The following is a 27,987-nucleotide window of genomic DNA, read 5'->3' as shown; positions in this document are numbered from 1 at the left end:
GCATCTACTATCCTAATTGTATATATGATGATTAAACTAATCAAGCCAGATGAGGATACTTTTCGTTGCGGTAATTAAGGCGAGGGAGAGGGAGAGGGAGAGAGAGGGAGAGACAGAGAGGGGCTGACTGGGTGCACGGCATGGCAGGACAATTGCCGATTGAAGCTTCTTTTGTTGACCTTTGCGGCCTTCTGCCTCTGGCATTTGGCTTCCGTTCCCATTCATTTGCTTGCTTGCTTGCTGTCCCCATAATTAACTCATTATTATCTCTTCCAAAATTGTGTAATTTTTTTTTTCAAAATTAGTTTAAAGTGCATCTGATTTAATTTATTAAAATCAGAAAAAGATGAAGGTCTTAAAATCATAGCCCCATTCATGGCATGGTGACAAGCATTACACCCCATTACCGAATTTGCAATGCCCACCTAATGCAAACCATCTTTATTACTTTGATTTGACCCATAAATGCCATAACTTAGTTTCTAACCATAAAGACGACAAGTGTCTTCGACCTTGTATTATAAATAAATTCAAATAACATTGGTAGTCATTGTGAATTTTTTTTATCATATCATCACTGGTGGAGCCATGTTTTGGTCAGTTGGGGCCTTGACTCGAGTTGACTTTTTAATTTTTTTAATTTTTTATATATATATTAGTATAAATAATTATAATTTTTATAATTTGACCAGGGTTAAAATTATATATTGGCCCAGACTAAAATTTTTTGTTAGCTCCACCGACTGTATATCATATCATAATATATATATATATATATATAAAAGCATGTAGCATGCTTTCATTCAAGCACACATGTTCCAAACTCATGGAATAATTGTCGACCAGCTGATTATATTTTTTAACTGACCCATTAATTAATATGGGTTAACCTTTCTAAATGAGGAGAGAATTAAAGAGAGAGAGAGAGAGAGAGTGAAAAGATTTAGAAAATTAAAGATGATATTTTGTTGGTTCCTAATGATGATAAATATAGCCCAAGAAGGGGGTAAATTGGAATTTATATAAATTTTTGATAATTTAAAACTTTGATTGATGACAAACTACTATATTTCGAAATATAAGATATGTTTTTCAAAATAAGGTTTTTTGTTGAGTATGTTTCGAAACCTATGAAGTATGTTTCGAAATACAACTTACTATTTTGCTTGTTTCGAAATCTTTTGGCTTGTATTTCAAATTAATGATCTTTGACAAAGATGATATACATAAATAAGAGTATACCAAAGATGTTTGTATATCAAATATATGTTTGTATGTATGTATGTATGTGATTAAGCTCAAGAAAAACTTTGTTTTAAACTTTGATAATAAAACTTATGAAAGCATGTGCAATAAACAATAATGATAAGCGAAATCTAAAGAATACTTGCACATAAGATATATAGTGGTTTGGTACCCCGCCTAATCCATTACCTTTAAGCTTATCCATTTAAAGGATTTTCAATCCCAATCACTTTTTACTAGTGATCACAACAACAAGGGTTTTACCACGGTTCACCTTAAAACCTTACAAAGTGAGTTTTTATAGGCTCAATTCAGATCTAACATCAAGTGAGTTTTTACGGGCTTAACTCAAACCTTACACCAAATGAGTTTTAAGACTAAACTTGAACCTTTGACACAATGAGTTTTAGGCTCAACTCAAACCTTTACACTACAATGAGTTTTAAGTTAAATTCAAATCTTACGACAATCACAAGATAAATAAACTTATCTTTACAGCCCAATATAATTTATAGCAATTAAATGCCTTACCACATGGCTGTACAAACCTCTTGGTTTGAGAGAGGAGAGCTAGAAGGATGAGATTTCGAATTTCAGCTTGCTTCTCCTTTTTACACTACAATGCACATCAAGGATTGTATGTATGGATCTTCTTTGAAAGCTTGAATAAACGTTTTGATCTCCACTTGTGCTTGTGTATATGTCTCTAGTGTGTGCTATCTTGTTGTTACTTGTTCTTGTCTTCAAACACCTGCTATTTATATCAAGAGATAGAAATCTAACCGTTTTATAGTCGTTAGAGACATGACAAAAAAGTAGGTTTCGAAACATATATAATAGGTTTCGAAACATCACAGAAATACACTAAGATTTCGAAACATACAGCCTTTCCTACTGTACTTGCACTTAGAGACAACAATGAGTGGGAGATAAGATCTTATGCCCACTATGATTAAAAATGATCTACAATTCAAATTTGAATTTGAATCCTTAGAGCATGGAGAAAGCATTAAACAAATGATTTTGAAAAATACAAAATTGCAAAACAAATGCATCTCGATTTTTAAAATACTCTGCTTGATAGAGACATAGGTTTCGAAACATATTATTATGGGTTTTGAAACATACTGTTTAAACTCAAATAGGTTTTGAAACATGTTATTATGGGTTTTGAAACATACTGTTTAAACTCAAATAGGTTTTGAAACATGATATATATATATATATATGTTTCGAAACATACTTGTCTGGAAATGAGGTTTCAAAACATGACATATAGGTTTCGAAATATAGTTCAAAACCTGATTTGAAAATACATGCATTGCAAAGATGTTTCAAAATAGCATACACATAAATCATTGAAAATCTTTTCAAAGGGGTTTCGCAACATGCATAGAAACATGACATATTTTTAGAAGGATATACTTGAAGGCACAATCCTCATTTTATTTTATTTTATTTATATTTTACCTTTTATTTACTTTAATACATAAATATAAATAAGAAAGTACCCTCTATTTGGATTCAATAAAAATATCTATAAAATCAAAATCCATAAAAATAAGAAAGTAGATTTTGGGTTTTAGTACAAATTTAGAATTTTGCGATTTTACCACCTCCAAAATATATACTTCTATTTAATGAAAAATTCATTAAAAATCGTTTTAGCACTAATGAATGTTAGCTATCAAAATACCGGAAGATAGTTTTCTAAAAAGAAAATATTTTCTTATATGTCTTCTTATAAGGTGCTAACCTTTCAGACTTAGTGAAAACAAGATTTTGAAATTTTGATATTTGAAATTCTTTTGGTTTTCATTTTCACAAAGTAATACTTAATATTAAAATTGATATATGTTGAAAACCATAGTTTTGACTCATGACTTAGGGATTAAACCAATATATATTTTTCATTAGCAAAGCTATTATACAAAAAGTATAACAACAATTTTCTCCTAATCCCATTTGACTTAGGAATGTGAATTTCAATTTCATTGCCTAATTTTAACACATCTTTCACACAAAAAGATTTAGAATTTAAGATTTAGAGAGTAAATTATATAACTATGTAATTAGTCATCATTGGTTATTCACGCCACTAGACGCACGATTGAGTTTTACATGAATAAATTTAATATCTACTGACTGAATTTTAAAAATGTAATTATTTATATCCTCACTGAATTTTGAATTATTACTATCTGTTCATTGAAGTTTACTCAACGTTAACTATTTATCACCTATTACATTTTGCAAACGAATGAAATTCGAAACAATTTAACAAACACTCGCTGAATTTTAGATTCTTACTACTCGCTCACTAAACTTTATCCAACATCAATCATCCATCACTCATTAAATTACTATTTCATCTTGCAAAGGAAAAATGCCCATGTGACTAACGGAATCCGAAATGACCAAATCAAATCATGAAGTTACAAATGAGTCAGATATTTCGTTTACACATACCATTACCCAAACCAAACTCAAAATGGTAAATATATTCGGTCTTGCCAAGATCAATTGAGAAGCTCAGTCCTGTTTCGGTGTTGGGAAAAATTTAAAAATAAAATAAAGTAAAAATGAAGACAATGAAAATATTAATTTGTTTATTTTCACATAACATATTTTATATTTTTTAGATAAATTATTAAAAATATTGAATTTTAGTTTTTTTTTTTTAATTTGAGGATGAATTTTTAATCTTTTTTAACTTAATTTTTAGCTGTAATTATATAACACTATTACTTTCGATTTTTGTCATTAAAACGAAACTAAAATTCAATATTTTAGATAAATCCCTATTGATGAACTCAAACTGGTATGGTGATATGGGGGATGTTGATCAAAGATTCAATGAGGTATTGTGTCGGGAGAGCATTGCATTCGGATTATCATATGTTCTAGAAGATCCCCCTCTGGTATTATCTCTAGATGAGAAACAGTTGACGTGTCACATTATTCAGAGAGATCGGGTTGAGGTCGGTATTAATAGGAAAAAAAGTACGACAATGGTGAGAGGGTGTGGGGGGGGCAATCTGATCATTTACCTCTTTCATGATCAATGGCTTGCCTAAATTCAGGGGGGGTCAAATGAAGGGTTGAGTGCTTGTGTTGGTGATGAGGAGATGTCACTAGCAGATGAGCCCTGTTCGCGATCTTTGACCTCTAGTAAAGGGGAATTTGGGGAGTGTGATTCATCTAATGATGGCACGAGGCATAATGGCTTGGGCAAGTTTGCTGGGTTTGATGCGAGTTATATCAGTGAGCATGCAAGGGTATTTTACGAGAAGAGATAAAAAACTGCTGACCAGGACCAAATTTGACCCAATAAAAGAAAAAAAAATTCATGAGCTAGTTTGGTGGATTCGAAAAGTATTTGTTTTGATACTTCAATTACATATGTAAAGTTTTGATTGTTTTGATACTTAAAGATTATTTTATGTTTGAGTATATGCTAGATTTGATTATACTAACAATTTAGTTTTAACATACATTGATCGATGTTTTTTTATCAAGTTATTACAAAAAGAAAGATATTATAGGGGCAAATTCGAGTGATTGGTACCATCACCCTCTTCTAATTAGGTGCATTTGTAAGCATAAAATTAGGGTAAGAATCAGTTCATCAATTTTTCGTCAACTTACTTAATTAGCCATGAAAAGTATACTAATGCATCAACCAGCAGCCCCTACGAGCAGCTCTTTCAAACTGGGGCCCACAGAATCGATTTCCTTCGTCAACTTAAAGCCATGCATGAAAGTGCTGTCTAATCAAAACAGTTGCTTCGGTGCAATTTGGCGTTGAAAATTAAGGTGACAAATCAATGATTTAACGACCAGATACTAATCGATATTTGGTCCAAGATGGTGATTTGTCCGTTCATCGTCAAGAATGAACAGACGAACATCATTATCGACTGGAAGAACTGGCTCAAGCCAACAACATCACTGAAATTGTTGCTGCTTTAGACACCAACATTGATTCTGTTGGCAGAACAACATCACTGAAATTTTTGGTGTGTGTACTAAAAATATCACTTAATCACAAAGATATTAAATTCTTACATGAAAAACTCCCTCAATGTAAAGAGTAAAAATCACAAAATCGAAGTTTAATCAAAACTTTCACTATCAAAAAAATAATGGGTATAATTGATCTTCTCTAAATAACAATCAACCCAATCACAAGGCAAAAGAATCTGTTCAGTGAATATATATTAACCCAATATGAAGCTCACAAAGACAAACTCAAAAGTTGAATATAAAGAATAAGAATAAAGTGTCACATGGAAAGACTTTGAGAGACTGGCCTTCTCAAATAGCAAAATTGATCTTACATAGAATGGCTTGAAGAGGATTCCTTGACATCTAAATTCTATTGTTGTATCTAGATAACAGCAAATATATATAATATAAAAAAAGATAACAAAAATAAATAATGTTACTCACATAGCAAAATATTTTTCCTTATAAAAAAATAATTAGTACGTTGTTGTAAGTTGTGATAGGAAACATAGAGGTGTCACTTGTGTCTATTACCCGGAGAAAAGAAAAGGAAATATTACATCTCACCTAATTAATTATCATTTTTGACAAATCATATTTTAAAATATAATATTAATAAATATAATTATAAGTAATAACCATAAAGTAGTAATCATCACTAAAACCATATTTAAAAATCAGTAAGTTAAGTTTGATTGGTAGAAATTGGGATTATGGGTGTTAGGAAAGAGAGTTGATAATGTTATTTTGGATGGCTGGTAGTAGGGTTTTCTCGAGTATGCTGGATGTTCAATAATTTGATTTTTATTGAGTTAGAATATAATATTTTTTTAGGGTAAATTACAAAAATAACTTCTAAAGTTTGTCATAATTATAGTGACCTCCCTTAAGTTTTAAAACTTGCATCAATCAATATTTGTCGATAAACAATAATAGTTAAATTTTTTAAAACGTTAAAATACCCTTCTATGGCTCTGATGATCGTGAAGAAACTAAGCATATATGGTCTGTGAACTGATTGATATGTACAATGAAGCCATGAAGGCAGTAGGAGGAGGTAGGCTCCATTTATAAGAAGTTGGGTCTGGGAAGGGAAATTAAAGATTCATTCGGTGGGTTCATTTGACTTTGGTTACCTTTGGCAATAAGGAACGTTGCAAGTCTTCGAAAGATATTAAAATCTGATATACAAAGTCAATCCAATGTTCTGTTTGTTTAAGCTCTGACTTGAATGGGAACGTTTTGACGATCACTCACATGATCACAAAACCTCGTATTAATTGTAATTCACAGTGCTAGCGGATCAGAAGTATGGAAGTCGGCCCTCACCCTTCTCTATCTAGTAGGGGACAAGTGTCCTTGGTGTATATATATAAGGTCCAAGTTTAGGCACATTTAAGAGCAATCATTCTTGAAATACAAGCAAATGATGGTGACATCAAAATAATAAGACCCAAGTGGTAGTTTGAATGTGAGACTCTTACAAATTGATGAATTCAATATCTAAAACATATGTATCATAAATACATTATTTTCTTAATTAACACCAAGTATGATATTCTTTTTCATCATTTCATCTCTAAATTTCGATGTGACAGTCTTTCTAGCTAGTGATGTTAAGATTGTTCTTTTGTAATTGAAAGATTGCAAGGTTCGAATTGTGAAAACAACTTTTTTATTAATGGGATCATAGATAGATAGACATATGCTGAAGATATAAAGTTTACAAGTCAAATTCAAAATTGTTATGAAATCTATGTGAAACAATGGAATTAGCTACATATAAACTTATTGGATCACAAGTAGAAAGCTAATGTTCATTCCTAATTAAGCAACAACTTCCACTTTTTCCAAGGTTGCGTGGCCAACATTTTTTCTGAGCGAGCTCGTTAGGGCAGCAGCGTCAACTCTATTCCCAATCACCACCACTTCATCCTTCTCCTCCCCTTCAAATTTCACCGAGAACACACCTGAAACCATGGAAACGTAAGACTACTAATTAAGCAAACCATTTCATCAAAATCTTAATCTTAATATGATCTTGATCAATTACCAGCTGCTGAGGCTGCAATGGTCATCGCCTTGGACCGACACTTCTGGCACTTCATTCTTACCTTGATAACAATCCTTTGCTACTCCATCAAAGTCAGTACAAGTTAGAAATTGTATATAATGGAGTGATATTAACAAAAAGTTTTAGAGTATTTTGACTTCAAATAGGAGGAGAAGTAATGGATCCTTCTCCTTAATTAGGGTTGTTTGTGGGTTCGGATGTTATACGAAACTAAGTCAAACTAACTCTAGATCTAGAACTGACCCAACAGTAAAGTAGAATCAAACCGAATTTTGTATCAATTAGGTCTCGTCCCACAAATTCGAGGCAAAGCCTCAAACATTCCTAACTTTAGAATGAAATAGAGACACAATACCTGCATGTCTTGGCTGGCTCTGATGATCGTGAAGAAACTAAGTATATATGGTCTGTGAACTGATTGATATGTACAATGAAGGCAGTAGGAGGAGGAGGAGGAGGAGGAGGTAGGTTCCATTTATAAGAAGTCAGGTCTGCGAAGAAAGATTCATTTAATGGGTATGCCAGTTCGTGATCATTTGACTTTGGTTGACTTTGACAATAAACAACGTTGCAAGTCTTCGAAAGATATTAAAATCTTATATAGAAAGTCAATCCAATGTTCTGTTTGTTTAAGCTCTGACTTGATGAATGGGAACGTTTTGACGATCACGATCACATGATCACAAAACCTCGTATTAATTGTAACCATTTGCGAAAATGCTTCGTGCATGGTCTTCCTCTACCTTAATTTCAGGAATTCATTCATGTTCCTGTTCATGAACAACCCATAACCCCCCCTTAAAGCTTAATTACTCTACTTAGTAAATGTTTTATGACATTGAATATTGCTTAGTTGACATAGCCACGTGATTGTAGATACTACCCAGAAGATTCTAAGATGATCCTTCATTTAAATATATGATCTTTTAATTCTTATTTTGGATATCAATTTTTTTTTTTCTAAGAATTGATTAATATATGATAGCTATAACGACCCGCCTCCCCGTGCACAAAGAGGATCCGTGAGAGGGTCATTACTTAAATGATATCGAATAACAACGCAACTACAACTCAAACACCACCCTTATTTAAACCATACATTTTTAATCACATAGCATCTCATAGTTGTTCTCACATAAACGTTCATACCGTAAGCCCACCTAGCTTACATAACATATATCTAACTCAAAATTATAAGAGCGGTTCTACACTGCCCAAAGGAGTTATACCGAAACCTTATCGAAGCCTATTTGGTTTGACAAATTTACCCCACACCCTCAACAATATTACAAATCTGCCATTGAAGAGTTGACGGAGTTCTAACCTCATTCTCCCCCGCTGTCCACTCTCCCTCTCTTTCTCTCTCTCTCTCTCTCTTCGTGACGTGCGTCCCCTCCACCACCGACATGCGTCTATTTCTGTAGTCGATTCTCCTCACCAGCAATGACGTATCTTGTTCTCTCTCTCTTGCGTGCGCGTGCGACCGGGCCTCCAAAGTGCCTTCGACTCGTTCTGGCCGTCTGTATCTCCTGCGTCGTTGTCTCTCTAGCTACCCTTTGGAGTGTTCTAGCCGTCCTCTGGTGCGTGATTTTATTATAACATTTGTAATTTTAGTTATTATATATTCTAATTTTTGAGGATTTAGCCGATTGATTCAATTTTGTGTTTGTCTTAGCTAATTAATTGTTCAAACCCTTCACATGTTATATTGATACTATGAGCATGCCACCAGGGCATTCTGGCCGTCCTTCAATTAATTTTGTATTTGTCTTAGCCGATTTTATATTTGGTTTACAGTCGCTTGTTTGGCTTTTGATTTGATACTATGGTGCTTAGCAATGGGGTTTGTTTGAGAAGTGATATCCTATAAATAATGTCACATGTTATTTGTATTTGTTTGTTTGAGAAACAATGGGGTTTGATTTGAGAAACAATAGATGAACTGATATCAATGGGATTTGTTTGATTTGAGTAAATAATTTCTCGCTCTCTCTCTCTTGGGGTTTCTTTCCAGTGAATATAAAGGTAATGTAAGGAAAGTGAATTTGATGGTATTTTGTTTGTTTATTTATATAAGCCAAGTTGGGGTTTGTTTCCAGTGAATGTAAAGGTAATCTAAGGGAAGTGAATTTGACGGTATTTTGTTTGTTTATTTATATTAGGTTCTTGCCGATGCTCAAAAGTTGAGTAGGTTGTTTACATTGACTCCTCTTTTATTAGCAGATTGTTGGCTGATTTGATTATTTTTAGATAATAATTACCATTTATCCTTTTGAACAACAGGACCTGTAACGAGAACTATAACGATGAAAAAGAACTATGGAATATGCCACAGTTGTAGACAGCCGAGACACTGGTTAGATGATTGTCAGAAAAAACGGTGTTGCCCAGACTGTGGACAAGGATTTATAAGATGGTTAGAGGTAGAGAAAATGTCATCGAATCGAGGGAGGTTGTTTTTCTCTTGTGACAAGAAGTGGATTTTTTAAGTGGGATGAAGGGGAATCAAGTGCACGTGACTCAGATAAATCCGACAATAAGGTTGACACAAAAGATTTGGCTCGACTACTGAAAATGTGCACACAGATAAGTGATGAAGATGACATGGAGATATCCCTTAATATAACCATTCAAAAGGGTAATGGAAATGTGTACAGGAAGGGAAAAGAAAAGTTGTAGGTGGAGGCAATTTTAGTTGTACTTGTGCACATTGTAAGGAATTTACTTCTCTTAGTTCTCAATTTTAGTTGTACTCGTGGTTGTGCAAATTTTAAATTTTGTTTACTTCCTCTTTTTCTATGAATTTAAGATAGTGAAGTTAATTGTTCGGATTATGAATTATAATGATAAACCAAATGAGACATTTAGGTGATAAATGTGAGCATGGTAAACCAAATGAGACATTTGATATTTTAAGGGTTGATTCGTTTTCCATTCGCACTATCTTGCATGCAGGCCAAGACTGAGCAAGGTAACATTATGGTCCTTCATCAGATTTAACAAATGTTATACACAAACTTAAACAAAAGAAGTTGTTTAATCTCATAGTCTTAATAGTGGTGAGAAGTTAGTTTCAACCATTGCCCTCGTAAAGCACAATTCATCCTGTAAAGTGCTGATTGATTAGGTTAGATATAATCTGCATTCATGCCTTCAAGTGCCAAATGATAGCAGCATATCATAAAATTGCAGTTTAAGAATATGGGATCAACCCTTTGATACAATTGAAATTATCTGGGATGCAAAATTACAGCTGTTAGATTCACCAAATCATAGAATTGGGTCCGCAATCCCAGTGGAAAAGATGGTTCAATAATATATGGTTTATCCTTGCATGCTAACAGCAACTCTCTAAAAAAAAAAAATTCTATCACAAAACATAATACATCCTTGAATTCGTCCATTGTCAAGCATCAATTTTCTTCTTCTGCCACAACCGATCTAGAGCACTATATGGGATTCTCGACCAAGAAGAGAATTCATCCACTGTCCACTGAAGACAAGAAAAACATTATTAAAAAAAAAAAAAATCATTGTAAATCCAAAAAGCCCACTCTAATAACCATTGTTAAAAAAACAAACAACAATCTAACTTAAGAATGGATATATCAGTTGAAATCGAGTATATACAATGAGATGAGACATGTTGCCTTCAAATAAGAACAATTTCAAATGACAAAAATAGACAAGTGAATAAAAGTGCTGACCAATAACTTTGCATATATGAGATGAATTGATGTAATACTCTAGATTTTCAAACTCAAATATGATGTAATACCTGAGGTTATTAGGTTCTAATACTTGGGAAAATAGGTCATTTCAAGGGATTATAGAAGCCTTGAGACAAATGTTCAATTCTGAGCCAGTGGCAAAATTGTAAATACTGAAGTTCGGGTAAAAGTCTAATTTACCTAAAATCTTGGGGTGCTAAGTGTAATTTATCCATTTTTTAGGGACCAAAAAGTGCAATTAAAAATGGCCCGGGGACAAATTTGTAAGGGTATAAGTGCAAATTATCCGAAAAGTTTGGGCTAAGGTGTAGTTCTTGAAACCTTTAAAATATCTCTTCAAGGTATCATGGATTTCAAATTCAAATCAAATGGAGCTTTGAATTCCAAACTTTATCAAATTCAATTAAGAGATGAGTGGTGCATTTGGGTTGGATTCACATGGGAGAAATGATGAAGCTTTATCTTCAATGACATATGACAATCAACCATTGGCCACTTGGAAGATAAGATAAGGTCACATGATGGCTCATAATGACCCTTTGAGGTGGCATTGCATGATTGGCTAAGGAAAAGCTTACTTAGCTTCCAAGTTTGGAAAAGTCTCCAAACCTTATCCCTAAGGACATGTGGCAAGCATTCATTGACCACTTGGAGATAGGATTTGAAGTGTAATGATGAGAAATGTGGAAAATGTAATTAACCATGTGGGATGTAGTTATAATGATGGGAAATGTAGAAAATGTAATTTACCATGTGAGATGTAATGATGGGGAATCTTGAAAATCTAATTAAATATGTAAAGGCACAAATCCTTAGGGACACGTGGCATATTTTAATTGGATGCTCATGGATGAAATGATGACGCGACACGTGGCACGATTTGGTTCGCTGGAGTTTCCTATAAATAAGGGCTTTGGGGTGATTCATTTTGGACACCAAGAAAGGAGGAAAAGGAAAGGAGTTTGAGAGAGGAAACGCTACCAAAAAGAAGAGAGAAAATCGGGGGAGAAACGAGGGAGAATGGGCCTTGACAGAGTTTTCGGGTCTTTCTCAAAATTCATGCCAAGTAATAAGAAAAACTGCGAGAAAACCCATTCCGCTCGTTGTGAACCGTGCTTCCTAAGATAATCAATCAAGGTGAGTGATTCCTGCATGTTTTGTGACACTTGGAGCATTTGTTGCTTCACTTGTGTGTGGATAATGGATTGCATATCATGCCTTCGTGGCTTACATGTCATATTTTCCCTTAGCTATGCATATTCCTTCTACTTTGTCATATATCATGTTTGTGTTGGTGACTGTGGCTAGTTGTTGGGCCATCATGGAAGAACTCGTGCTCTTATGGTGAGCCAGGGGTGACTATGATGATCGCGGGGGTGATTGCAACACCTTGGCATTGCTACCACAGGGGTGGATTTCATAATGGCATTATTGCATTTGCATGCATGTACTCTCATTTTCTGAGTCACTCACTTAGATGTCATTATCTAACTTGGGTGTTTTATGCCCCTGTGACATTCAACGTCCCAGGTATATTAGCATGCCAGGTACCCCGGAGACAAGCAGGAGAAAAGGCTACGAGGAGGCTGATGTGTAGTTTAACTTCATGTTATTCATGTGCTATGAATCTTATGTAACCTTTGAATTTATTTGAGACTTGTGTATCACAATTGTATAAAACAGGGGGTTATGTAAGGCTTGGATTCACCTTATATGTTGTTGAGGGTGTAAGTCGGGGTTACTATGTATTGAACATGGTAAGAGTTGTTTGTTGAATTCTGGAAGTTTTCGAATGGTGTTCTGTAAATAGCAGCTAGGATACTCAGAGTTGTAAGAAGTGTGTGTGTGTGTATGAGTGTCCTGCAATTGTACCTATAGTGATGTGTTATCTTTTGGAGTATTGGAGGTCGTGAGCATTCCTTGTACTTATAAAGGAAATACAGTGGAAACTCCATTTATTTAGCTTTGATTAAACTTTCAGATTCGATCCAACGCTTCCGTTGGTAAGGGTTTCCATAACGCCCGCGGCGATGTTAGCTTATATTTTGCATCATTATGTATTAGGAAAAGTGGGGTGTTACAACTGATATATCCTCTAGTTATCCAAAAAACTTTATTTTAAAAATTCAGACTGAGATAATAAAATTTTCCTCTGCAAAAGCTTAATAATGAACAACAAATCTTTGTGTTGGAAGTATAAAATTATAGATTTACCTATTCCAAGTTATTGTCTTCCTTGGGACGTCAATGTGGCATATAAGTTAGCATAAATGGTTGACCTATTTCATATGTCGGCACCCAATTCACTCCATAAGCTTTATAGTTAACATCCTGCCAAGAGGATAACAAATTTCAGTTTAACTACAAAAATGACAAAGTATAATATATAAGTATACAATCTAACAATCACGCACCATCATTTGTTGTAAGTGAGTGGGGTTAGCACGAGATTTACTGCATCTCTTGTTACTTGACCAGGTTGTGCATTATTTCCCATTGGGCCTTTTCCTTTGCATGACTTTGAAGTTACATGTGCAAAAAAACAGTATGGATCATTATATGCGAACATTTGATACTACCAATAGATAATAAAAAACTAAAATAGAGTTGTAAACATACTTTGCGTTTATTGGTACTCATTTCCAATGACCCATTTTGATGAAGTTTTCTAGGAGCTCCCTTTGTTTTCGTGCATTACGGATCCAAAATAAGACCAAATGATGTCCTTGCAGCTTTACCACAATCAGAGGAGATTTGAACACTGCCTTGGGAAAGGAGATTACTGCCACAATTTGTTCTCGGTATCGATATGGTTAGATTGTTCAGTTGATTTTCGAGCAACTCCATGAACTTGCGGGTGCGTTCTTCATCATCTACTACCAAATTTGCCACCTTGGCAGATAAACTTTGCAATTGATCGTATCTTACCTGCTCAGGAGTGCTAACCCAACCATTGTAATTGATCTTAACCCTTGTGTATGCTCTACAAACATCTCTCCTCCATCTCCTCAAGATATAACTGTCGGGAATAAATTTCACATCGTTTCGAATCAATACTGAAAGAGCATGTCTACAAAGTATCCCTCGAAACTCGAACAAGTGACAGCTGCAAACAATGTGATACTTCTCTCCCTCAAACATAACCGTAAACCTCTTTTTCTTCTTTCTTTCGTTGAGTTTGATATCTTCTTGGACTTCGTACCTAGATTCAGGATAGCCAACCTCAGTAGAGGTAATATTGCAATACACTTTTCCAGTTAGCTCTGCTTGAAATTCTTTGAATTTTGAAATTGTGTAAACTTCTTGGAATTGTTTCTCAATATAGTACCTAGTTGCGTATGGTACCATCTGTGAATATGACTTAAAATCTGCCTGGAACTCCTTCTCAACTTTACACCTCAAAGCCGCTCATATTGTTCAACAAATAGCTTCAACGAGGTTTTCGAGTTCACACGTACCCATCAAAAAATGAATTCATACTTTCACTCCGTTGTGTAGTTGACTTCCCAGCCCAAAAACTTGTTCTCAAATAACAAGGTACCCAACGGCCTCGTACTCTAAAAAGCCCAGACAACCAAGCATTGTCATGCAATGTGTACATATCAATCAATAAACCCCAACCCCGTTCAAATTCTTCCGAATGTTGTGATTCGTAGACCACTTCGTGCACAGCCGAGAGTATTGAACCCTTATGAGGGTGGCCCCCAAATTTTTCTGGCAACTTCTTAAGTATGTGCCACAAACACCATCTATGCCTCGTGTTCGGGAAAACAATTTGAATGACATTTTGTATTGCCCAATCCTAATCAGTTATTATACCAATGGGCGCCTGACCTTCCATGCACTCCAGCCAAGTCCTAAATAGCCAAACGGAAGTCTCAGTATCCTTACTGAATACTAAACCACAACCAAACAACGTCGACTGTCCATGATGATTCACACCAACAAAAGGGGCAAATAGCATGTCATATTTATTTGTCAAGTATGTGGTATCAAATGTCACAACATCGTCAAATTCCTTGTATGCTTGTCTAGACCTATTATCAGCCCATAATACATTATTCAGTTGACACTCATCATCCAAATCCACACTAAAGAAAAAAACTAGGACATTATGCTTGCATTTTTGAAAAGTAGACTTGTATCTCATTTGCATCTCCCTCCCCAGGTCTTAATCTCCTAATCTTATCAATATAGTTTCTACAATCCATTTCAACAAATGATAGATTCTCATATCCACCCGCTTCAACGATAGCTAAATTGTAACTTTTGTGCATCGGAATACCAGCTATGTCATTTATTTCAAGCTTTCGTTTCACTTGTTCACTCAATTGTTGATTACATCGATACAACCTGGATTTTGAAGGATTTGTTTTGTGATTATGCTCCAAAATGACTTTGGTAACACGTTATGTTCCTATCACATCTATCGCAGCTGTCAGCCTAGCTAAACACCCTATTTTATTAGTCGGTTGAGGCTTGAACGAGCAGCTTGTATCACTACTTGCCAAGCCTTCTCGACTGTAAGCAAATGTCACATATTTCAACGTCCCATTACTATCCTTTTTCGAAGTTCTTTCTCTAATAGGGAAACCCACACTATAAGCATATGCTTTATAAAATTCAAAAATCTCATTATTGTCCCTAAACTTCATCCCAACAGTAGGCACGATCTCCCTAGCCTCTGATGTGCATTCATTGTCTACCCCTACTTCAATCTCATCATCGGAAACTACCACATTCTCTTCGTCAGCATTCAAAAATTGATCTAAGAGAGACAAATTTATCAGTCTATTGAATTTCAAATCAAGAATTTAATCAATCTAATTTTATATGTAAAATGAATTAAATTCACATGTGGATAATAAACAAGGGCTCAAACTATAACAAACAAGGGCTACTCTCACTGAAATGTTGTCAGCTTACTCTCACTGAAATGTTTGGATAATAAACAAGGGCTCAAATTATAACAAAGCCATTATTAACATTTAGAGATATTCTACACTGCCCCAACACAGTAGATCGTCTAATATTCTACATTGCTATTTATGAAGATGATAACAACCAACGAATCCATTAACAAAACAGAATGTCCTACAAAAAATGGTCCATTAACGTAAGATAAAAATGTGCAATCTATAAAGATGATAACAGCCAACGAATCCATTAACAAAACAAAATGCCTTATAGAAAATGGTCCATTAACGTAAGATAAAAATGTGCAATCTATATAGATCAAATCTGCAAACGAAATTCATTAACAAATTTGCATTACCCTAGATAAAACGTAAAAGACCAAGGGGGGGCAATCTTACCTAGGTCGGACATTGTCGTCGGTGGTCGGTGGGGCCGAAGGCGGTCCAATTGGCGGCGCTGGCGAGAGGTTGTCGGTGAGGAAGAACAAGGAAGAAGGAGGCGGAGAAAGAAGATGGGCGTCTTTGGAGGCAGAGAAAGAAGGGCAGTGCGAAGGAGGCAGAGAAAGAAGGGCAGTCGGTGAGCAAGGAGGATGTGCAAGGGAGGGCAATCAGTGAGTAAGGAGGAACAAATCGGTGAGGAAAGAGGAACAAAAGGGCATTTGACGAGGAGGAACAAATCGATACTGTGCATACTTGAAGGAGAGGGTGCATCTTTTGATAAACCCTGCTCCGAATTTGCTCTCAGGATGGCGCCCATTTGACAGTCAATTTCTCACGCAATATTAGAGTCGGTAATCTCTCGATACGAGTTATTCGGGTAGTGTAGACTTTTCCAAATTATAAACATTACACAATGACACCCAGGACCTAGGTTCGGGAGAGCTCTGCACTTTCTATCATGACTCGGCGATCTGGACCCAACTTCATCGAACGAACCTAATACGTTAGACAATTCTCTTACCTGGAATGATGAAAAACAAACGTGAGTCACAAAACTCAGCAAACTCATGAAAGGAAGGTTGTCGGGTAAACAAAAAAATTCTTCCCATAACACTCTATGCAATTTATGCCAATGCATCGTCATACCATGCTGTGTCTAATGCTTGCCTTGTCTCAAAAGTATAACCATAAAGTAAACTGCACATAAATGGTCCTTAGGGCCCACATAACACACACACTGGCGCCGAAGTCCACATACAAGTTAGTAGCCCAATATAGGCTACTTTATCACTGCTCACACTGTGGGTCATATCCCACTTTCCAATAATCACTCACACCGTGGGCCGTACCCCATTTCCTGACAATCACTCACACTGTAGGCTGTACCTCACTTCCCATAATCACTCACACTGTGGGCCTTACCCCACTTCCCAACAATCACTTAAAGCCACACATCCTCACCATGTAATGCAACAAATAGAAAATGCAATAGCTTATGTAGCATAAACGTGATGACAAGGCCCCTATAAACCAAGCATCAGGCCATGCTACGCCCACATAGGAATTCACACATGCAATATACTCTAAATGCATCGGCTCACCTAGGGAACCCAAGTTGGGTCTCAGACCGACCAGGTCATGCAAATTCTCACACATCCCGTCACACAAAACGCATGTCCCTCCAAAGTATATATAATTCTTCGACATCTAAATTCTATTATTGTATTTAGACAACAATAAATATATATAATATAGAAAAAGATCAAAAAAAATATAATGTTACTTAGATAAAAAAATAATTAACACGTTGTTGTAAGTTGTGATAGTACATATAGAGTGTCACTTGTCTATTACACGGAGAAAAGAAAAGGGAATATTACTTCTCACCTAATTAATTATTCTTTTTAACAAATCATATTTTAAATTATAATATTAATAAATATAATGATAAGTAATAACATAAAGTAGTAATCATCACTAAAACCATACCTAAAAATTAGTAAGTTATTTTGGATTGGTAGAAATTGGGATCATGGGTGTAAGGAAAGAGAGTTGATAATTTTATTTTGGATGGCTGGTAGTAGGGTTCTCTTGCGTATGCTGGATGGTCAATAATTTGATTTTTATTGAGTTAGAATATAATATTTTTGGGGTGTAAATTACAAAAATAACTTCTAAAGTTTGTCATAATTATAGTGACCTCCCTTAAGTTTTAAATCTTGTATCAATTAATATTTGTCGTTAAACAATAATAGTTAAATTTTTTTAAATGTTAAAATACCCTTCTATTTAAAAAACAATCTCTCTCTCTCTCCCTCTCTTAAAATTGGTCCCAGGGTTGCCATAATCTAAGGAGAATTTGGGGTTCATGATATTAACCCCTTTATTATGAGTCTATAGTATTTCAATAATTTGTTAACAATTTCATCAAAGTAATTAATTTTCTAAGATGTTGATGATGTCGCTAAGATTGTTGTTGTTTCAAGGAGGTCACAATTGATGAGCGGAGCGGATGCAAGTCGCTCAGTGGAAAGCTTAATGAATGGATGCATTAACTGGAGGTTGATAATCAGTCCATTTAGGCTTGTGATGACCCGACTTGTTTGAATTTGCATTGGTTTTGGCTTGTGATTTGTGTTTTGGGTTGAGTTGTGAGTATGCTTTGGAATTTGAGTTAATAAAGGAATTGTTGCGAGTATGTTTGGAAAACCTAATCTTATTATGACTATAATTTGATGCCTATTTGTAGTTCAGTTCTGTTGTTAGTGGGCCATTCATAATAATCTTAACCCTACTATATATGAGAGATCAATTATATGAATTCTAGATCTTTATCCATGTTAATTTATCCATGGCCAACTTTTCTAAGGTATGTGTAAGAAATACTATACACTAAGAGGGGGTGAATTGGGTATTTTTGAGCTTTTTCAAATTATGAACACCAATACTTTAAATATATTTCTATCAAAAAATGTTATGTAATAAGTGTAAAGCAAATTTTATACGAGAAGATTGATCCTCTTAAAGTTTTAGAAAATTGTTGATGTGAGTATTAAGACTAATAACAAATTTGTTGAAAAATAACACTTGCTGAAAGTAGAAAGAAAGTGTTGAAATAAAACAAAATAAACAGAGAAGTACACAACAAGTTTTCTAGTAGTTCGGCTCAATCAACCTACTCTACTCCCTTGGCTCCTCATCAAGGATTTTAACAATCCACTATAACTTTTTGTAAGATCAGCTATAACCTTAGCTTTTCGATGGATCAGTTGTAACCAAATACACAGGTTTTGTAAGGATCAACTGAAACCTCTTACACTATACTGTTTATGGGCTTAAGCACTAACCACAAAAAAAGAGGAGAAAAGATTATAATTTAAACATTTTGAGAAACTTTTACAAAATAAAATTTAAATAAAGAAAATAGCTTCTCACAAAGAAAAGAAAGATTAAAAGAATGTGAAGATAAAATACTCTCTCTTTTTTTAATATAAGATGTATGCTAGGAGGGCTCTTTTGCTTGAAAATGTTTGTAGAAAAAATTAGCTCAACATCTCTACTTCTTCTTGAAGCGCATCTGCCTTTATAGCCTTTATTACCTCATACATGTTAATTAGCTTTTTTTTCCATTGGTTAAAACCTAAAAGATAATCAAGATATATTCCATTCTATTTGATCTCAATGGTTAGATATTTAATTCATGTTCAAAGGATGGTTTTAAAGCCTTTTTGCAACAGTTAGAATCAGAACTGGTACTTTTTTGGATGTCTGTAATGGCTAGTATAACGGTTAGATTTTTTTTGGATGTTAATGTGGCCACCTCTACTACTAAAATTGAATATGTATCAGCTGGTAGTTGTTATGCCCAAATTTTGTGGCTTAAACAACAATTGGAGGATTATAGAATTAAGGTTAACCATATTCCTATCAAACGGGATAAATCTAGTGCTATTATTCCGTCTAAGAATCTAGTGCATCATTTAAGGACTAAGCATATCGAGATAAGACACCATTTTAGTAGAGATCATGTGCAAATGGGAGATGTACGTAGTCTTAGAATATTTGCCAACTAAGAGCCAATTAGCTGATATTTTTACTAAGCCATTAAAGAAAAATCAATTCTCAAATATCAAGACTGAAGTGGGAGTTATCGAAATTTGAGATGAGAAAATAGTTGATTGCATAGCAAAAATAATCGAGTAAATTTGGCTCATTAGTTGAGTATATTAGTTCTTTAGTCGAGTAGTTTAAATCTTCAATCGAGTAAAGATTGTGTTATTAATCGAGTATTATAGAAATCTTTCAAATGTGAAAATCTTAATCGAGTAAAGAAAAAGTTTAATCAATTATCGTGAATGTTTAATAGAGTAAATCGAATTAATAGTTAAGTAGATTTTTAAGGCCGAGAAGTTGCAAACCTTGCTCGAGTAACTCATCTGAGTCACTCTACTAATAAGTCTTTAATCGATTGCAATATTCATATAATCAAGTATCAATAACCAATATCAATTAAGTAAATAAAGGAAATAATCAAGTAAAAACAATCTCATACTCGATTACAAATATGCATTTGTCTAGTATTTTCAAATTTTCTTTCGAATTTCAATCGACTTATTACTCAAGTATAAACAAAAGACCACTCGATTAAACCTTACCTCTTGTATTTCTCTTGAGCCCTCACTCTTAGAATCTCAATTCCAGGTAATCTCTTGCTTCAAATCTTTTCGTTTCCGTTTGATTTGTGCATGAAACCAATTCATTTTTATTCATCGTCATCACATTCAAATGGATTTATTGAAAAATCTTTTCCTTTCAGAACTCTTCGTATTGAGTCTGAGTATTCTGAAATGGCTACAAAACAAAAGGAAATCTCCATCTCTTCACCTAGCAAACCTTTCGCATCTAAGAAACCCAGAACTAAGTGACCATTGGACACAACACCTAACCCTAGTAGAAAACCACGCGCTCACTCTCATTCTCATACACATCATTTTAGAAATGACAACAAAAAATCCTTGGTTTCAAAGGTCCTAAAGCATCATACCTAGTAGGAATATAGATTGGAATGAAAATCAATAGAATTTAGTGAAAACCTAAAGCAATGGATTATCAACATGGGTTGGTTTAAATTGTCAACTCTAAACCTTGATGTCTATCTTGAAGCCCCAACATAATTTTACTCTAGCCTACTCAACTCACCAATAAAAGACAAGAAAGAAGAATATAGTGTAGACAATCTTAAGTTTAGATACCAAGGCACCAAATATCTCTTGACAGATGGTAGACTAGTAACCCTTCTAAACTTAAACCAATGTGACAAGGTCATAGATGACCTAGAGTTTTAGCATGATGAAATATGGTTAGTCCTAACAAGTAAAAATGAACTTTTTTCAACCAACCAACACCCAGGATCCGATGACTTCTTAGATCTTGAACACCAAATTTTACATCACTTTATATCTACATCAATAAATGTTAGAAGTGGTTCTTTTCATTTTGTCACCTACTTAAACCTTGAAATTATTTGGTGTGGCATAAAAAATATCCAATTTAACTTTGCCTACTTCATTTTCTCTTGAATGAATGATTCAGTGATTTCAAAGTCAAAGGCAAGCTTCCATTTGGGATGCTAGTCACATTTATTCTTCAAAACATCCATGGTCCCTTTACCTTTATTACTTTCCACTCTTGTGGGACCTCGATTTTCATGCCCCTCACCTGATGCCCTATCAGTCTTATCCCCTGGATCCTGACAATGCTAATGTGGGTAGCGAGACAAGGGATGACCAAATACCTTACAATGAGTGCATATAAATGGCACCCATTGATACTCTACTAGCATTCCCAAAATTTTTGGTTCTACGGTAAATTCTTTTAAACCCTGATAGAGTTTAATTAATTTAGGAAAAGATAAGGAGACTTGAACCTCCATACACACTCGGTTAAAACCCAGTCTCGACTTATATATCTTCAGTCATAGATAAACCTCTCACTGTCCAACCCTCTAGAGGAACATTGAAGACCTTAACCCCTAGAGGAATCAAGGAATGAGAATCTTTAGCAAGATTCATATTTTGTTCCCAACACCTTAAAAACAAAGGGAAACCCTCAAAATGCCACAGGCCAACATCAAAAACATTCAATATGTTATCTAGGAGACTATGAATTTGCTAAAGCTTCTTTGCAATGGATTATGTCACAGGAAATAGTAAATGTTTTTCTCTAAAATATCCAACTAGAGTGATGCAGCATGTAGCACTTGTGTGAAAAACACACACCAAAATAAACTCTTGAAAGAACAAACTTCAATGGCCGAAGCTTGGATTTCAAGAAGACGCAAAAATAAGACTGTTTTGCTAAGAAAATCCAAATAGGTTGCTGAAATTTGTATTGAGAAAAACTTGATTAGAATCCCTAACTTTTAGGTGTATTTATAGTGTTTGGCTAATCCAAATTCATCTAATATTTATAAATAAAATTCAACTAGAATCCTAATAGAAATAAATCCTAAGTAAAAGTCAACTAGAATTCTAATAAAAATAAATCGTAATCAAACATTAAGTAGAAGCCTAAATCAAATAGAATCCTATAACTTATGAAGTATTAAAATACTATTTTGGCGCTACTATTCTAGCGTGGTCGGCTCGGCCTTAGGCCAAGTCAAGATCAATGTCTGCATCATTTACCTCCACTTGAGAAGAATTTGTCCTCGAATTATGATCCTGGTATGACAACTCAACATCCAGCAAATACAAAGAAAGATTAGCAACATTGAATGTTTTGGAAATACCCATATGATTAGGAAAATCAATAACATAAGTATTATCATTGATCTTCTTTGTAATCTTGTAAGGACCATACTTCTTTGGCTTGAGCTTGTTCTGATTTTCTGCTGGAATCTGTTTCTTCTTTAAGAATATCATGATTTAATTTCCAACCTCAAATACCTTATGCTTCCTATGCTTGTCAGCTGTCGCCTTGTATTACTTATTTGTGCAACTTTTGCTTGACATCTTCTTGAACCGCTTGAACTTTTCTGCTAAGGGAACATAAGCAAAGACATTCCTCCTTCTCTTAGCCCTATCTTCGTTGGCATGGGTCAAACCATCACCATGTTTGTTGCCTTCTGCCTTTATTGTATTATTACTATTAGATTTAGGACATTAAACATTCCATTTTGAGCACTTCTCTAATTTGGTAGATCTTATCACAGGTCCTTGTACTCTCATCAATTTTTTTGATTTTGACTCCACAACGGCTTTCAAATTCATCTGTAGATTTTTTTTTGCCTAGAGAAGCATTCTTTTGCAACTGTTTCAAATAGAGACTTATTCCATGACTACCAGCAGTGTCTCCATCACTTAAAATATTGATGCTTGAATCCTCCTTTGGTTCAAGAACTTGATTAGCTATAATAGTAGTTGCTACATCATTCTTAGTTTCAAAATCTAATTTCATATTAATACCGAAAGCAGTTGCACTACCCGAGTTAACTAGCTTGGAGATCCAACACCCTTATCCACAAAGAGACCCTTGTGACCATCTTGCTTTTGCAAACGTAAAGGTGAATATGTTCCTATTACCTTCGATTTCAATCATGCTAGAGCCTGAATAAATTGTAGAAGAATCTACTACCATGGCCTTTATCTCCTTTATAGTCGCAAGCCAATAAGAAGAAACACCACCATCCTTAGATTACGAAGCAATGCGTGAGCCCTTGGGACTGAAAAATACCCCAGTATATCTAAAACCTTGGAGTTTCTGTTATGTTAATAGCATAAACCAAACCTAAGTTTGCAAACATTGAGGTTTCTAGGATAACATAATGTTTGAGATCAAGCTCCAAACTCACCAAAAAGCCATTCTTTAGTTTATACTCGTCGTTGCCCCAATGGTTGTGTTGTTGTGCTTTCCTTTTAACCTCTCTACCACTAGGGTTGGTTATCATATGGCCAAGATCATTCTCATCGTCGTTATCATCTATCATTGGTCTTCTAGGATTAACGAGGACATGATTAATAGTTGGTCTTTTCGGTTTAATGTAGCTAGCTTGATTCAAGCCATTAGTCCGGTTTCAATTATCCTTAACTCTTTGTAAAATGCCCAATTAGTTGCTGATTCGCTCCAATTATTGTTGCATTGTATGAGTTATTTCCTGTTGTTCTTCGATTGCTCTCCAAACCGTGGGCAGCCCCTAATCACCATCATGAGGTTGGTTGCTACCGTTACTTTCAAGATTGGCCATCTGATTGGTTGATGAACCAATTTGATACCACCTAACGCAACATATATCGCATATGTGAAAAAAACATACCAAAATAAACCCTTGAAAGAACAAACTTTAATGGTCGAAGCTTGGCTTTAAGGAAGACGTAAATACAAGACTGTTTTGCTAAGCAAACCTAAATAGATTGCTGAAATTTGTATTAAGAAAAACTTGATTACGCCCCTAACTTCTAGGTATATTTATAGTGTTTGGCTAATCCAAATCCATCTAATATTTATAAATAAAATTCAACTAGAATTCTAATAGAAATAAATTCTAAGTAAAAGTCAACTAGAATCTTAATAAAAATAAATCGTAATCAAACATGAAGTAGAATGTAAGGTTCCCACCCTAGTCCCCAAAGAACCAGAGCAGGTGCCCTATGAAAGCAAAGACAACTTGGATCCTGGATAAACCTATCACTCATGCACTGATAATCACAGAATAACCTGTTAATAATAACTTGCCCACCTGGCATGAAAAACAAGTACACAGACTGCTACAACATCGAACTCTAGGCATACACAGCCTGGCATGCAAAACATATAGTACTGGCATACAAGCCATAACAATACATCAATCGATATAGACCCAAAGAAAACTAAGGAGAGTACACGCTAGAAGCGGCAAAATACAAAAGAACTCCCAAGCTAACGCTACTAGGTCTGCATGGCCCTATACACCATCTAGCTTGGATGTCGGGAACCGCTAGACTAGCCCAGAACTAGATCCTTGCTTTTACCTGGAATAAAGAGAAAACAAGGTGAGTCCAAGTGACTTAGCGAGTCCATAACGAAAGAAAATGACAGATAAATGAGGCTCTAAGTAAACATGCACCTCAAGTGCATAATAAAACGAACTCATGCATAACATGCCATGTAATCACATAAACCGCTACAGGTACCAACAGCATAAATAACAATGCACATATACAGGATCTTGGGGCTCAAATAAGAGAATGCATTGGCACCCAAGTCCTTAACAAACCTACTACTGCCCTGAAGGCATGCTGTACCCGTATCTTGAGCCAGAGCTCACTGGCTTGAAGGTAAACTGAACCCGAAGACCAACTGTAGCTGAAACTGGAGCCGTAGCTCACTGGCCCGAAGGCAAACTGGACCCAAAGGGCAACTATAGCTGAAACTGGAGCTATAGCTCACCAGCCTGCATAAGCGACCAAAATAAAAAGCTAGGCACACCGAGGCATCTCAAAATAACTCAGTTCGAGAAACCTGACACTGTACAACTGTATCACAAAAATTGGCGCCCGGACAATGCAAATGCAACAGATAACGAGTGGCGTAGTAGACCGAATAGGATACAAAGCCCCCATAAGCCAAGCATCCTGCTAAGCCTCACCCAACTAGTAAAACACATGCCAAATGCAATTGCTCATGTCTATTAACATCAAGTAAATAAATCATGAACGTGAGACAAGCACTCAAGACCAAATATGAACCACACGACTGCATAAATCGACACGAGTGTATAACAAACACGTGAGTGTACCAAAGGTGTTTAACTGGTTCAAATAGGGAAGACAATGTGATAAAACGAACAGTCGTTCCCTATGGACACAAGTTAGCACTTAACCCGATTGACACCTATCTTCATTCCATTCACTACAACAAAAACAGGCATTAACGACAAAAAATTAGCGACGACATTAGTTTTGGTCGTTAATGTAGTACTATTAACGACTAAATATAAATCCCGTCGTTATAAGATAACTTTTAACGACAGGCAAAATCAGTCGTCGTTAATCAATCATTTTCCCGTCGTTATTGACTAAAATTTTTAATTCTAACTATAAAATAAAAAAAATATTAAAATTTAAGTACTACTTATAATAATTAATTTATTATAATTATTATAATAATACAATATATCAAACTAATTAATTTATTATAATTATTAGATTTATAATATAATTATATTTTAAATAAATATTAATTTGATACAATAATTTAAATTATTTTATTACCATATTTTAGATTAATAATTCAAATTATTATTTTATTAGTTATCATAATTATAAATTATTTTATTTTTATCAATTAAATAATTAATAATATTATTTGTATAAATGATTTGATTTTTATTTAACAAATAAATATTTTAAAAATAAAAAAAAGGAAAAAATGTGGGCGGGATTACTCCCGCCGTGTATATCTCTCCCTCTCCATTTCCCCTTCTTCCCCAAATCATCAAATCCCTAACTCCCCTCTCTCCCTCTCTCTCTCTCTCTCTCTCTCTCTCTCTCTGTGAAGTACTCCCGCTGTCCATAATCGATTCGCCGCGCCTCCTGTCGTAGCCGCTGCCGCTGCCGCTGCCTCCGCCTCCGCCTCTGGTTGCCATCGCTGCAAAATCTGCCTCCGCCTTCGCTGCCTCAAAGAAGGTATATATATAGGTATATATATATATATATTGTGTGTGTGTGTATATGTAGTCTGCGTGTATATATATTCTGTGTGTGTATATGTATTATGTGTGTATATATGTATTCTGCGTGTATATGTATTATGTGTGTATATATGTATATATGTATTCTGTGTGTATGTCTATGGATTATGTGTGTATGTATATATATTTATTTGATACTTTGAAACTTCGATTTGACTGATCGTGTGGCGCTAAAGCTATATAATCTTGTATTATGTGTGTATGTATATATATTACAGTGATTGCATATGCTCGATCCTGCTTCTTTCGTTCCTAATTTGATTATTTAGAGCAAGTTTCTGATGTTAAAAAAACAGAGGAACGTACTGTTATAAAACCAAAAGATTCACTTGCTTCTGATGTTAATTGTTACAACGTACTGTTATGAAATCAAAAGAAGAAAAAAGCAAGCCACAGCATCTAAATTAAACAAAAATTAACCTTAATTTGTTCTTAATTTTAGTTTTATTAATGTCATTATTAATGAATGGTGTCTATAATTTGAGTGTGAAATATAAGAATTAACTCAAGAAAAAATAAATTATAAAAGGTGTTCTGGTCAAATGACCTGATGATTTGGATGATTCTGTGAGTCAGATAATTAAAACTCCAGGGGTACTGGGAATGTATGAATGGTTCGGTACCCATTTCACAATGTCCAAATGGGATGCAGGAACCGAGAAATAGTTAGTTCTTAGGGCTTTACATTTTGTTAATTAACATTATATTATGCATATCAGTACAATCAAATTCACTATTAGTCTCTGTATAGGCCTAGTTATGACTTGCCTTAATCAGTCTCTCCTTGCCTACTAGTTATTGGTTCCATATTGTCGGATAAGGCTTCCAATACTACTGCGGGGGATTTCTAGAATGTATCATTAGATGCCCGTAAATCCTGATTCTGCAATAAATGGACAAGTTCATTACTACTTAAAAGAAGAAAATACTAAGCATTAACTGTGTATTGATGAAAAATTATATATTCTTGCAAAGACAAGATCAACCAGTTCTCCACCATTTTTTCCTTCTAATTATATCTTTGATTTTGGTTCGATCAGCACATATCTAGTTGCAGTGCTTATCACATAAAAAAATCAAGTCCTTCAGAAATAAGCTGCAAAGATCCATAATCACAGAGCAAATTATAGAAATGAATGGGTTTGGTTTGGTTTATGTTCAGCTCTTCAATTTGTCCTTTAAGGATGTTGTATGTGGAATCTTAAAATGAGAGTATTAAAACTCATCAGGACAGAGGGGTGAGAGAGAGCTTTTTATAATGAAAAAAATAATGCAATCTGTAAGCCATTAAGGGAACCAAATGCAATTAAGAATTCATTATAATATGATCCACCCCCTCATCCT

General features: G+C 34.7%; 1 protein-coding gene across 3 annotated transcripts in view; it reads right to left on the bottom strand.

Moving 5' to 3' along the window:
• The window catches only part of LOC127791435 (heavy metal-associated isoprenylated plant protein 47-like), a 62,379-nt gene that overhangs the window by 2,458 nt on the left and 31,934 nt on the right, over positions 1–27,987 (bottom strand). The window contains exons 1-3 of one of the 3 annotated variants that reach the window (XM_052321315.1): positions 7,683–7,745; positions 7,307–7,385; positions 6,930–7,223 (exon numbers count right to left, since the gene is read on the bottom strand). The exons of 1 other annotated variant lie outside the window; for it this stretch is intronic. In XM_052321315.1, coding sequence (XP_052177275.1) covers positions 7,081–7,223; positions 7,307–7,385; positions 7,683–7,688 — 228 coding nt within the window. In that variant the 5' untranslated portion in view covers positions 7,689–7,745 and the 3' untranslated portion in view covers positions 6,930–7,080. Of the gene's footprint in view, positions 1–6,929; positions 7,224–7,306; positions 7,386–7,682; positions 7,758–27,987 lie in introns of those variants that run through there. One more of the 3 variants, XM_052321311.1, reaches the window with a different exon arrangement.

The sequence above is a fragment of the Diospyros lotus genome, chromosome 15, assembly GCF_014633365.1.
Source record: "Diospyros lotus cultivar Yz01 chromosome 15, ASM1463336v1, whole genome shotgun sequence".
Classification (NCBI taxonomy): domain Eukaryota; kingdom Viridiplantae; phylum Streptophyta; class Magnoliopsida; order Ericales; family Ebenaceae; genus Diospyros; species Diospyros lotus.
Note: the sequence above shows the minus strand (reverse complement) of the source record. Positions and strands in the feature narration are given on the sequence as shown.